The sequence below is a fragment of the Rhyacophila brunnea genome, unplaced genomic scaffold (genome assembly GCF_057557595.1).
Source record: "Rhyacophila brunnea isolate RB1 unplaced genomic scaffold, BYU_Rbru_1.0 scaffold_6, whole genome shotgun sequence".
NCBI classification, from domain to species: Eukaryota; Metazoa; Arthropoda; class Insecta; order Trichoptera; family Rhyacophilidae; genus Rhyacophila; species Rhyacophila brunnea.
In genome coordinates, this window is record NW_028233276.1 from 38,595,730 (window position 1) to 38,608,955 (window position 13,226).

Here is a 13,226-nt window from a genome sequence, read left to right on the forward strand (position 1 = left end):
CAACGCCAACAAGTACATCGAGCATTATCCGCTTCGTTCCTTCGTCTTGCATTCGAATACGAGCCAGATATTGAATATTCCGCTCATCCGAAAGTGCTGATTGGTGCTATGGACAAAAAAGAATGTCCCCATTGTCATGCGCTAAAATTCAAACATGAGTCAGCCGGTATGTGTTGCGCATCAGGAAAAGTGCAACTACCAGAAATTGAGACACCACCAGAACCATTGAACGGCTTGCTCATCGGCACGGATCCAGATTCAAACCTGTTCCTGAAATCCATTCGCACATTCAATTCATGCTTCCAAATGACTTCGTTCGGAGCTACAGAAATAGTTCACAATACTGCGGCAAATGGTCAACAATTCCATTCAACGTTCAAAATCAAAGGCCAAGTGTACCACAAAGTAGGCTCATTGCTGCCAATGCCAAACGAACCACATAAATTTTTACAAATTTACTTCATGGGCGGTGAGGACATCAATCGCGTAGATGCACGTTGCGGCTACAATAACCTCAATTCGCCTAATGCTAGGCGCATCGTCGGCGAACTGGACACCCTATTGAATGAGCACAACGAATTATTGAAATTCTTCAAATCATACATGCACGAATTGCAAAGTGACAACCACGCTATTGTCATCAATCCTGATAAAACACCAGCTGGAGAGCACGTGCGTCGATTCAATGCGCCTGTTGTTGACGACGTTGCTGGAATCATGGTTGGCGACCGCACATCGCCGCGAGAAATCGTGATTCGAAGAAGAAACAATAATCTGGAGTTCATCGCTGACACACACCGTTCATACGACGCTCTCCAATATCCGCTAATTTTCTGGAAGGGACAAGACGGATATTGCATAAACATTAAACAACGAGATCCCGCCACAGGTAATTCATTCATTATAAACATCATTATTCATTTTGAATTAATATTTATGAATGAATTAATATTTTTGAATATGTTGTTACAGGAGCCAAAACAAACAAGAAAGTGAGCTCGATGGATTTTTATGCGTATCGTATGATGATTCGACGCGGTCAGGACAACGTCATTCTGCGATGTCGTGAGCTGTGCCAACAATTCATGGTTGACATGTACGCGAAGGTAGAGAGCGAACGACTGCGATTCCTACGACACAATCAACAGAAGCTGCGTGCGGAAGAATACATTCACTTGCGAGCGACGCCGACACCGCCGAAATTGGTAACTCTATCATTCTACCAACATCCTACGTAGGCAGTCCACGTCATATCCAAGAATACATACAGGATGCTATGACTTTCGTGCGCGAGTACGGACGACCGTGTTTATTTATAACGTTTACATGTAATCCAAAGTGGCAGGAGATTACATCTTTGCTATTGCCAGGCCAAAATGCAATACATCGTCATGATATTACAGCACGTGTGTTCAAACAAAAATTGAAGTCTTTAATGAGCTTCATTACAAAATTACACGTATTCGGTCCCAGACGTTGCTGGATGTATTCGGTAGAATGGCAAAAGCGAGGATTACCTCATGCACACATTTTGATTTGGTTAGTCGACAAAATACGCCCTGAAGAAATCGATAGTGTAATTTCCGCGGAAATTATAGATTCGTCTACTGATCAACTACTGTTCGATATTGTTACCACAAACATGATTCATGGCCCATGCGGTGATCTGAATCGTTTATCGCCTTGCATGGCAGATGGAAAATGTACAAAGCGTTTTCCTAAACATTTCACCAACGACACGATCACAAATGTCGACGGATATCCAATGTATCGTCGAAGAAATACTGATAATGGCGAACAATCATTTACACTAAATATCAACAACGCAGACATTGACATTGACAATCGTTGGGTGGTACCATATTCGCCTCTGCTGAGCAAAACATTCAATGCTCATATCAATGTTGAGTTCTGCAGTTCGGTGAAGAGCATCAAATACATTTGCAAGTATGTGAATAAAGGCAGCGATATGGCTGTATTTCAAATTCAAAATACCGATGTGAATGCTCCTCGATTGAATGACAACGACGAAATAATGCGCTACCAAATTGGCCGGTACATCAGCTCCAATGAAGCTGTCTGGCGTATCTTTGGTTTCCCAATTCATGAACGGGACCCAGCAGTTATACATTTAGCCGTCCATCTTGAAAACAGCCAGCGCGTATTTTTCACCAACGAGACAGCAATTGAGCGTGCCATAAATCCACCAAAAACTACACTCACCGAATTTTTCGAATTGTGTAATCGTGCGGATACTTTCGGTGCCTTTGCACGAACATTACTCTATTCCGAAGTACCTCGCTATTTCACATGGAATCAAACAAAAAAATGGATGCCCCGCAAGCACGGCACACCAATTGTTGCGTGCCCCGGCCTATTCAAATCAAACACTTTGGGCCGAGTATATACAGTCAATCCAAGGCAGATTGAGTGTTTCTATCTGCGACTGTTGTTGGTTAATGTCACCGGCTCATTATCATTTCAAGATATACGCAAAGTGAATGGGCAACAGTATCCAACATATAAAGATGCATGCCTTGCACTCGGCTTGCTCGAAGACGACAATCACTGGGACGATATGCTTGCTGAAGCAGCATTGGGCTGTACAGCAACACAAATTCGTCTACTATTCGCTATAGTGTTGACTACATGTTTCCCGGGACGAGCAGACACGTTGTGGGATAAGCACAAAGATTCAATGACTGACGATATATTGCATCGAATTCATACACGGTGCAACGATCTAACGATTACATTCAGTGACGCTATGTACAATGAAGCATTGATTACTATCGAGGATCTTTGCGTTGTCATTGCCAATTTACCACTCAGTCATTTCGGTATGAGTTCGCCAAATCGAAGTACTTCTGATTTAATGGACACCGAAATGAATCGTGAACTGCAGTACGATACTGCAGAAATGGCAGCGATTGTTACTCGCAATGTCCCACTACTGACTCATGAACAAAAAATCATTTACGACCGCATTATGCTGGCAGTTTTGGCGGGACAAGGTGGATTCTTTTTTTGGATGCACCAGGTGGAACTGGCAAAACATTTCTCATTTCGCTAATTCTCGCCAAAATACGATCAAATAATGGCATTGCATTGGCTGTTGCATCATCTGGCATTGCAGCAATTTTATTGGATGGAGGCAGAACAGCTCATTCAGCATTTAAGCTGCCACTGAATATTCATAATAACCCAGACGCAATGTGCAATATAAAAAAACAATCGTCCATGGCCACAGTGCTAAAACAATGCAAAATTATCATCTGGGATGAATGCACTATGGCACACAAACATTCTCTTGAGGCGTTGAACAGAACACTTAAAGATATAAAAAACAACGACAAACTATTCGGCGGCACTATATTATTCCTTTCAGGTGATTTCAGACAAACACTTCCCATCATTCCACGTTCAACGTACGCTGATGATATCAACGCTTGCTTGAAATCATCGCCACTGTGGCGTAATGTTGAAAAGGTCCAGCTAAAAATAAACATGCGCGTGCAAATGTTACAAGATCCATCTGCTGACACATTCTCGAACCAATTGTTAGATATCGGCGATGGAAAAGTTGCTGTCTATGAAAATACTGGATGCATAAAATTGCCCACTAATTTCTGCAGAATCGTTGATTCGCAAAATGCTCTCATTGACCGCATATTTCCCGATGTACGCACACAATACATAAATCATGCGTAGCTAGCAGAAAGAGCCATTTTGGCAGCAAAAAATGTGGACGTTGACGATTTAAACTTCAAGATACAGCAGTCATTGCCAGGCGATTTGGTATCATACAAATCGATCGATACAGTTTGCGATGTCAACGAAGCTGTAAATTATCCAACAGAGTTTTTGAACCCACTGGATTTACCAGGCATGTCAACACACCTTCTACGACTGAAAGTTGGATCTCCGGTTATTTTACTTCGGAATTTGAACCCACCACGGCTGTGCAATGGCACGCGATTGGTCATTAAAAAATTGATGAAAAACATTATCGAAGCCACCATTTTGAATGGCAAATTCCAAGCCGAAAATGTTTTGCTGCCACGAATTCCAATGATTCTTACAGACGTGCCAATTGAATTAAAACGCGTTCAATTTCCTATTAGATTGGCATTCACAATGACAATCAATAAGTCGCAAGGCCAAACTATGTCTGTTTGCGGCTTAGATCTGGGCACACTATGTTTTTCACACGGACAATTGTACGTGGCATGTTCTCGCGTGGGCAAACCATCGAGCTTATCCGTGTTAGCTAAAGACGGACTGACAAAAAATATTGTACACTCAATTGCTCTTCAAAATTAATATTGATTTTCTTTATTTCATTTTCCTACTTTAGGATAAAAAAATTATAATTTTTTTTCACTTTACATTTAACTTTTAAGAGATCAAACAATGAATATGTTATCGGCGGTCATCGTCTACAGTGCTCCATTCCTCTTTCTGTCATAGATATCATCCCCACACACTTACAATACATTCGTTATTTTTTATTTAACAACCAAAATATTTACTAGAAATAATTTAGATGGCAGAACAACGTTTGCCGGGTCAGCTAGTAATATTATATTATGCCCAATTATAACTAATAAAACCATCCGTATTAAATTTACTTTTTCTACTATCATGTTGACAGTTTAAGAATTCCATACCCTGGAGAATTCACGTACTCGGCAGATAATTTACCTAATTCATGAATAAGGCAACGGGCTTGACTATTACATGAATTAGCCAAAATTTTGCCCATTTCATGTAATAGTCAATTTCGCACATTCGGCGTAACATAAATACTATTAGTAATAGGAATAATAGAAAAGCTACTTGATGTGCACGGAAAAAATGGTATTTAGGCATCTTAGTTTCACTGAAGTACCAATGTAACAACAATTTACCTGGTCTAAGAATAGGGCGTTCTCTAAATCCTCCATATCAGATGTGATTGTGAGCTCTCCCTTAAATAATGAAACATAAGTATTAATTAGAAATCGATGGCAGACTGGTGGTGTATTTAGAGGATGCTAAAGCCTAGGATGGGCTGTTGTATATTTTTTAGAAACTAGAGTAAGCATTTAGCTTTTAGTGATTTGACTATATCATAAATATGGTTATTTAAAAAGCAATGAGGAACCTTTAGTCCTAAATCTAACTCCTTCAAAGACCTCTTGAGTTCTCCTGTCAAATAATTCATCCGTTCACATTCTTGGAACGCAACGATAACATACGGAGTACGCTCTTCAACCTTTCCTGTTATTTCCGCCATATTGAATTCTTCGGGTAGTTTTTCCATTATTTCATCAAGCATTTGTTTCACCTGGAATATTAAAATATATTAGCACATTGTCCTCTTTAATGTTCTTTTCTCTATAAAAAAAAGAAAATATTTGCCTATTTCTGAATTTTACACACAGTATTAGATAGATAATGTTACAATACGTGAAATGATTATGGATCAATTTATTAATCTTCAGTTGAAGATATTATACAAAGGAAGAAAAATAATCAATTATTTTACCTTGTCTTCTCGAGTCACCGTCGTCGCTCCTGATGCCCCAGCATCTCTTGGCTGCATTTCAAAGACAGTTCTGAATAAGCTTTCACTGGTGGTTGTCAAGAAGCCGATTTCAGCATTCGGATGCAGGCCATACAGGTATGGTGATTCAGGCGGCATGGCATCATCAATATAAGCATGATAGCCAACGTAATCTGTATTCGGAGGAGCTGGGAATCCTGGAGCCAACTGTAGTTCTCCATCCACCTAAAACAATTCTTTCATCAATTTTTACAAAAGCAATAAGTTATAATATCAACACACATAATAAAATAGGCACTAAGTACCAAAAAGCTGAATCTGAGAGATAGGAGTTTTAATGAATAATAATTAGTTTATTTTTCATAAAACACTATTTTATTAGCTTCTCAAAAGATTTCACATGCAATCTTAATGTCCTTAGAAGAAAAAAAAATACAATTTATAATTAAACATTGTAATAAAAACATGTTTGAACAACGATATTTTAGAAAAGCACTACATTACAATACTAATTTCTCCAAAAAAGGACTAAGTGCCACGCTTTATATAGAAAACGAATAACTAAGTCACATGACACATGTAAACCAAACGGTATTTAGTGACTATTTTTAAAATAATCACCCTACCTCTTACACCCAAAACCATCTTTGAATATCCATAGAAGCTCTAATATATTATTTTGACATTTGCACAATAATACGTTGATAGCGGCCTTCTTCGTCGAGGAGAAGAGGAGAAGGAGGCCAGAAGCGGGGTGGAATGAGAGAAACGCACATTGTGGTTGCTGGCAGGAGTTTATTATATTGTCGCAGGATATTGTCGTTGGCGGTGGGTAGAGGCGGTTTTCGCTGGCTGTTAGCTTGAGATCTTGTGGATTGGGATGCTCGCTTGGCGCCAACGCGGTCTTTTTGGCTGGAGAAATGGAGATGCTGGCTTGGCTTCGCGTCCGAGGCGAGCAGAGGCGATGCTGGCTCTCCGGCGTCTGATGTGAGAGAGTCAGGGCTTACGGCTTGGCGATGCGGTCTTTTTGGCGGGAGATACTGGCTTGGCTTCGCGTCCGAGGCGATGCTGGCTGTCCGGCGTCCGATGCGAGAAAGGGATTTTCGCGCGCATCCAACTGTCAGATTGCCGGCATCATCGCACTCTCTGTTTTACCGATGGATTGACTAGTGGCGGTGGGAGCAGCCATTTTCGACAGACCGCGTCTGTGTTTTGGCGGGAGCGTGGACAAATTCGAAAGTCGGATTTGACGAGCGGCTGGCTCCGCTCGGCCGAAAGTTGGGAAAACCGCGAAGAGTGGACGTAGGCTGTGGTGTTATGGGAAAGTCGATGGTTCGGTCCGTCCTTTGAGGTGGTCTCCTGTGGGAGACCTTCATCCGGTATCAACGTGTTTACACTTTCATTTTATTGTTATGGCCGCGATAATATGTACTGCCAGCAGTAAATCCTTGCACGTGTAAACGGCTTATTAAGTTCCTAATCATTGTTTAGTAGCTCAATGAAATATGTTTAGCATTACGAACGATTAGTAAAATGGCCAATCTCACGTTTCAAGTGTTGTCAGTGATTGCTACGTTTTATTTATATAGAGCAACACGTCTAATCATTATTTTGTTCAATGCTTGGAGTGCCATGGGAGCTTGGTACAGGGTCAAATGTACTGCTGATTTAGTAACAAGGTTGAAAAACACTGGTTCAATGCTTCGGCCACATTATGTGAAATGACAAATATGCACTGCTTCAGTTAATCGTATAGGGAAAAATAAAGAATACATGAAGACTAGAAAGAAGATGAATTGCTTAACTGAAGAAGATGTATCAGCGATAATACTGAGTCACTTGACGAGTAAAAGATTGAGATTAAAATAATTATTGTAAACTTTAATTTCGAAGACGATATGTAAATATTTATGAGTAATTTAAGAATTAATATTACTACTTAAAGTTACTTACTTATATATTAATATTGAAAGCGTATAATTTTGATTACCAAATCCGGTTGCATGAGTTCCTCAAGGTAAGAAATACAAAGTTTCCTGTCCCAGTCATCGGTGATGTGACCTCCATACATGATTTCGCCGAACAAGTACCTTAGATCTTCCCACGGGACTTTAGAGTTTGCCTCCAAATAATTATATAAGACGGACACACTGATATTAAGATCACCTGAAACACATGAAAAAAATTAGAAAGTGTAGGATGCCCAACATGCCACATTTGCAGGTGAAGAAACGAGGCAAGAAAGTGAGGGGATGTCTATAATGAGAATGTTAATTTTGTTATTGATCAAATGTGGAATAAAAATTTGCTTACCGACATTAAATGGATACACTTTATTCCATCCTTGTGGTCCAAACTTTCTTCTCTCAGCAACCACAGCATGGAAATAGCACAAGGAGAAAAGAATCACTTTAAATTCAGCCTCTTTACCACACATCTCTAGAGTCTCTTGATTGAAGTTGTCTAGCGCTTTATGGAGATTGGCCTGAAATTATATTAATACATTACTTCCACTTTACATACTTACTAACATTTAATAACTTTACTAATATTAATTAATTAATTAATCAATTTACTTAGTAATACTCATTTCTCTAAGAGTTACATAATAATATGTGATTTTATTCAAAACCTAGATAGGAAAATGAAGAGGTGGATGTATATGTAGGTACCTGCATGCCGGTTGGAGGTTCATTGGTGATCTTGATGGAAGACTCGAGGATGCCTTGAGGGATGATGTGGGCAGCAGCCGTGGCAGCTGGCTCAGCGCTCATGAACACTCGGTATTCAGGATGTGACCCAAAAGAATATAACTCTAAAGTTTTCTCCAGAGATGGCAGCCATTTCTTTACCAAATGAATGTTCTGAAATTAATTCATAGTAAATATATTGATAAAATTTAGAACAACCACATATGAGATAGAAAAAAACCTTGATTGTATACTAGATTAATGTCAAAAGAAGAAAAATATTCTGTTAATAATCATTATTCAATATTCTATTTCTTTTAGAGCTGTCTTCCATCAAAAGTCGGCGACCAAATTGCAGTTCATATCCCTATCCTGAGCCAATCGTATCAGATCATCATATTCTTTGACATATACATCTGCTGCTCTCTACCTTTCTCAGAATTATGAGATGGAGTAAATCATACTTTTTGATCAATGGAAAATCTAGCTGAAGTATGCCGCCTTTCTACACAAAATGGTAGCTATAAATTCTCTTGGCTTATAGTCACCCTGACCCCTAATGCATGATTGCAATTACTTTTCAAATCGATCACATTTAATGTTTTATATAAATTATAAATTAACAGTGACCTGTGAACAATAACTATTTTCTCAGCAGAACTGCATGTTTTTAAATAAAATTTCATTCAACCAGCCTAAAAAATCTTCATCGTAGACAGACACAGCAACATCTTGAAAAACTTAGTATTCTGTTGGTTAGTTTCTTAAATCTCCAGGCTTCCACTACGTGGACCACTATAGATATAATGTAGAACCTGATCGCCCTCCATCGAATACCCAAAGTTATGTCTCAATTCCAGAGGAGATGTATTATTTTTTCACAATTAGTGCTTCTTGCCATCTCACTTCTGATCTTGATCTCATAATCATTAATAAATATAACAATATGTCAAATCTCCCACCTGTAAAACAACCCAATGACCATTCTGTGCAGCGGTATCCATGGCTCGTTCAGCGACAACCTCTTGCCCCTGACCGAGAGAAACGTTGTGAAAGTTTCCATCGTCAGAGGTAAAGCCCAACGTCTTTCCCAACGCCTCCACATCCTTCAGCGGGTTCACTCCCGGAGAGAGGATAAAAAAGATGGGTGTGGACGGACTGGTCTCTTCAAATGATTTGCTGAACTCCATTGTTCTATTCTCAACGTATTTTGCTCCCATCTTCTCTTCAATAAAGGCCCTTCAAAAAACAATAGTATTCTTCAATATGAAATTGTACCCATTGTAAATATAAATACATTAGTATAATTCAAGACTATCACAACATGACATGGAAATAAAAAATTATAAGCAGTATTATTAACAAGATTTCAATAAATATCATTGCAATAAAAAAAATACAAAGTATTACACAGGTGAACTGAGTAGATTCTATTTTAAGAAAGCAACATCCACCTAAAGTCACCCTGACGCACCTGGAATATGTAATTATGCAAAGAGATTCTGTTGAACATAGCCATCACCCTCACAATTTTATTGCGTTACCAATAGTAGGTTAGTTCTGCACCCTAAGAGGACAAGTGACTGACCTGATTTTTATCTGCTTATTTCTCATAATATCTTTTAATCAAATCTTTATACTTACGCAACCGCGTACGTCATTCTGTCGGGTCTCAAAGCACGCAACATGCACAATCGCTGTATTGGTGTTTTACTTTTCCATTCCTGTAAAAATGTTTAAAATGAAAAATCAATTACATGGCATCTTTACAACAAAATAGTAAAGCGAAATCCTCTAATATCTTCTTCTTCAACCATGTCTGATCCTAATAGGATCATATGGGCTTCCACAGAGTGGAGGTTTGTATTAACAGATTTTGTTTTTACGAGAAATAGATGTCAGCCACTTGCTCAACCTATTCGGTCCATACTATGACTCATACACAAATTGAAAAATAATATGTCTACTTGCCAAACCCAGGATTCGAACCTGGGACCCACGACGCTATAGGCCGTCTTAAGCCTAATATAGTGGTACGTAATAATTATGTAAATATATAGCTACCTGTGGGAATTTTTCTTTTTCTGGGCAGTCTAATTCAACCAACTTTTTCCACCTCTTTGATGACGTTTCTATATCACGATCCAAATTTCTGAAATAATAAAAGATTCATTTATTATATTTCTTTGCTTTGTTGGTTTGATATAATATAGGACATTCCCATTATGTAGTAGCTGTGATTTTGACTTCAAAAAGTCTGCTGAGTACAATGACATTATTAATGGACGACACACTCAATACAGTAGCTAGCAAGTAAATTCGCATGTATAGGTAGACATCACGCAATTTCCAGTATGCGATATCACGCATCGAGAATTTATAGCAATATGACCTTTATTGTAATGGCGTTAGAGCAGTGTTTCTAATGTCAATATTAATTTGAGCGAACCCGTTCAAACCGAACCATTCGGCAGATCCAACAAAAAGCATCAGGAATTTATAGCAATATCACCTTTATTGTAATGGCGTTAGAACAGATTATGCCATTCGGCAGACCCGACAATAAAATGAGTGTCATTTTTTTTTCCAGATGATTCTTCCATATTAATGTCATTGGCGGAGTATCATATAATGGTCTATTAAATTTTGATTTACATTATTACACTGTATTTTTTTTTACTTTTATTTTGAATAATGTTTTTTATTTATTAATCTACAAAGTCTCAGCTGAGGCTTCTTTATTCTGTTATTAACATAATGATTATAAGAATTTTGATTTTATTTATACCTATCTAACAACCACTTACTTCACCATGTTCGATCCTTAGAGTTTCATATTATGTAAGTAACTACCAGACTAGAGCTTTTTAAACCGCACACCCGGATGTTTTTAAGCACACATGTAACATAAAATTAAAAGAAACATTGTTTACCTAAATTCCTCTTTTCCTGATAGAGAACAAATGCCTCCCCAACTTGTATTAGTTAAGAAGTCAACTGGACTCGTGACGTGTGGTTTCAATGGAAACCGCAACAAAAAGTCCAACTCGGCTGGCATTATTTCTTCACTCATCAGTAAGATCTGCAAATGAAGATATAATTTATTATTATACCCCGTTTACACATGTATGGATTTACTGCTGACAGTACGTATTATCGCGGTCATAACAGGAAAATGCACTTGTAAACACGTATTATTGTGCAAGTTGCAAGGATATTATGCATGGATCTAAAGAGTTGAGAAGATTATGAATTTTCATACAATAATTGGTACCTGCATGGTGGATGCGCATGCACAGTAAAAAAATAAAGGCGAACCTACCGGAACAACTATGAACTATACCGCACAGAACATTTTGACGTTTACCGATTATATACGACCCTGTTCGGACCTGTCAAATAGCACCATACAATGACAACATCGCATCTCGTCTACGCTTGAAGTATGAGATTGGAGAGATAGTCAGCACTTTTATGTATGAACACAGTTATTATTGCGATAGTTTAAAATACACACTATTGGCGCACGCAAATCCATGCACATGTACAGACGCTATTAAACTAAGTACATACTGACTGTACCTATTATAAAAAAAGCTATCTCAAGTATATCATAGACATGTGTGGATCACAAATGACTGATATGGAATGATCCAGACAGTGAACTTACATGTTGGTTGTTCGCCATTTACAAATTATTTACGCCTTGCACAATTTTATAGACAGCAATATCCATAGCAACATGCGACCTGCAGATAAGTGCAGACGTGAACCAGAAAGAGGGGAAAAGTTATTCGAATGGCTAAAGGGGTTCAATTGATAGGAGTTCGCGATCGCTGAGTCAGTGACTCAGACTACTCAGGGATAGGTGAAAGTAATTGGTAAGGTAAAGGGATCTTATTCACTCATGACTTAAATGACTGAATCAGTTATAACAAATCATCAAATGTAATTGACGCACAGTTCTCTAATCATATTTCAGCAACTTATCGTCGCTGTAGGATTGGTTTCCCGAATAGACCAAATGTTCAGGAGACGAAAAACAAATTTCATAATCCTATATTTAAATACATGGAGATATTTAAATTGTTATTTTTACAGTATATGAATGATGTATTCATTACCATTACAAAGTAATTTAAAGAAAGGGATGGTTCTCGTCCAATTAGATACAAAAAAATATTCTGCATTAAGAGGTCGATTTCGACAAAAACGGATATTCGGGAAACCAATCCTATAGCGACGTTATGTCTCATGTTACTGGTTTATGGAATGGTCCTGATCTATGGAATATACAATAATTATAATATAATGCAATATTTCAAGGTGTACCTGGAATGTCATCTGTGATGAAAAAATGAGTTTATCACACTCAAATAGACCCCTAGTGGTGTATTGGAAGACTGAATAACTGATGCAGTCAATTAAATTCTTCACACGACTCGCCACATCCTCAGCTGGTTCTGCCTTGGATATTGCTTTTTGGAAGACAACACTGAAAGCCTATAAGTTGTAATGACAAATTAATTATACATTTGAGAAGTCACATATAGAATTTATATCAGCGGCGAGGGGTAGAGGTAGGCTGTTAAGATTCAATATAAATAGTGCACACTAAACTATGTCAGTCATGCTAATTTGTTTTCATTAAACTAAGAATACAATTTGCAGACGGTGCTGGTTAGTTTTTAAAATTCAATTAAGCCCTGACCATAAACGATAAAAAATATTTTATAGATAAATGAATATTTTTTGACTCTTATCTACTATGTCTTGGATTAGGCAGGGTTTAATTGAATTTTAAAAACCAACAAACACTATCTACACATTGTAGTCTAATAGCGTCTGTACATGGAATTACTGTCGGCAATAGTGCTTATTTTAAACTATCATGACAATAACTGTTTACACGTAAAAGTACTGACTGTCTCTCCAATCTCATTCGTAAGCAAGGCGCGATGTTGTCATTTTATAGTACTATCTGACAG

At 38.1% G+C, this 13,226-nt stretch overlaps 1 protein-coding gene across 1 annotated transcript in view; it reads right to left on the reverse strand.

Moving 5' to 3' along the window:
• Dhc93AB (Dynein heavy chain at 93AB) overlaps positions 1-13,226 on the reverse strand; it is a 114,902-nt gene that overhangs the window by 11,230 nt on the left and 90,446 nt on the right. The window contains exons 55-65 of the mRNA XM_085957035.1: positions 12,571-12,741; positions 11,172-11,320; positions 10,303-10,390; positions 9,883-9,962; positions 9,201-9,477; positions 8,221-8,412; positions 7,862-8,033; positions 7,539-7,714; positions 5,531-5,773; positions 5,147-5,329; positions 4,911-4,970 (exon numbers count right to left, since the gene is read on the reverse strand). Of these exons, the coding sequence (XP_085813161.1) occupies positions 4,911-4,970; positions 5,147-5,329; positions 5,531-5,773; positions 7,539-7,714; positions 7,862-8,033; positions 8,221-8,412; positions 9,201-9,477; positions 9,883-9,962; positions 10,303-10,390; positions 11,172-11,320; positions 12,571-12,741 (1,791 nt within the window). The remainder of the gene's footprint in view (positions 1-4,910; positions 4,971-5,146; positions 5,330-5,530; positions 5,774-7,538; positions 7,715-7,861; positions 8,034-8,220; positions 8,413-9,200; positions 9,478-9,882; positions 9,963-10,302; positions 10,391-11,171; positions 11,321-12,570; positions 12,742-13,226) is intronic.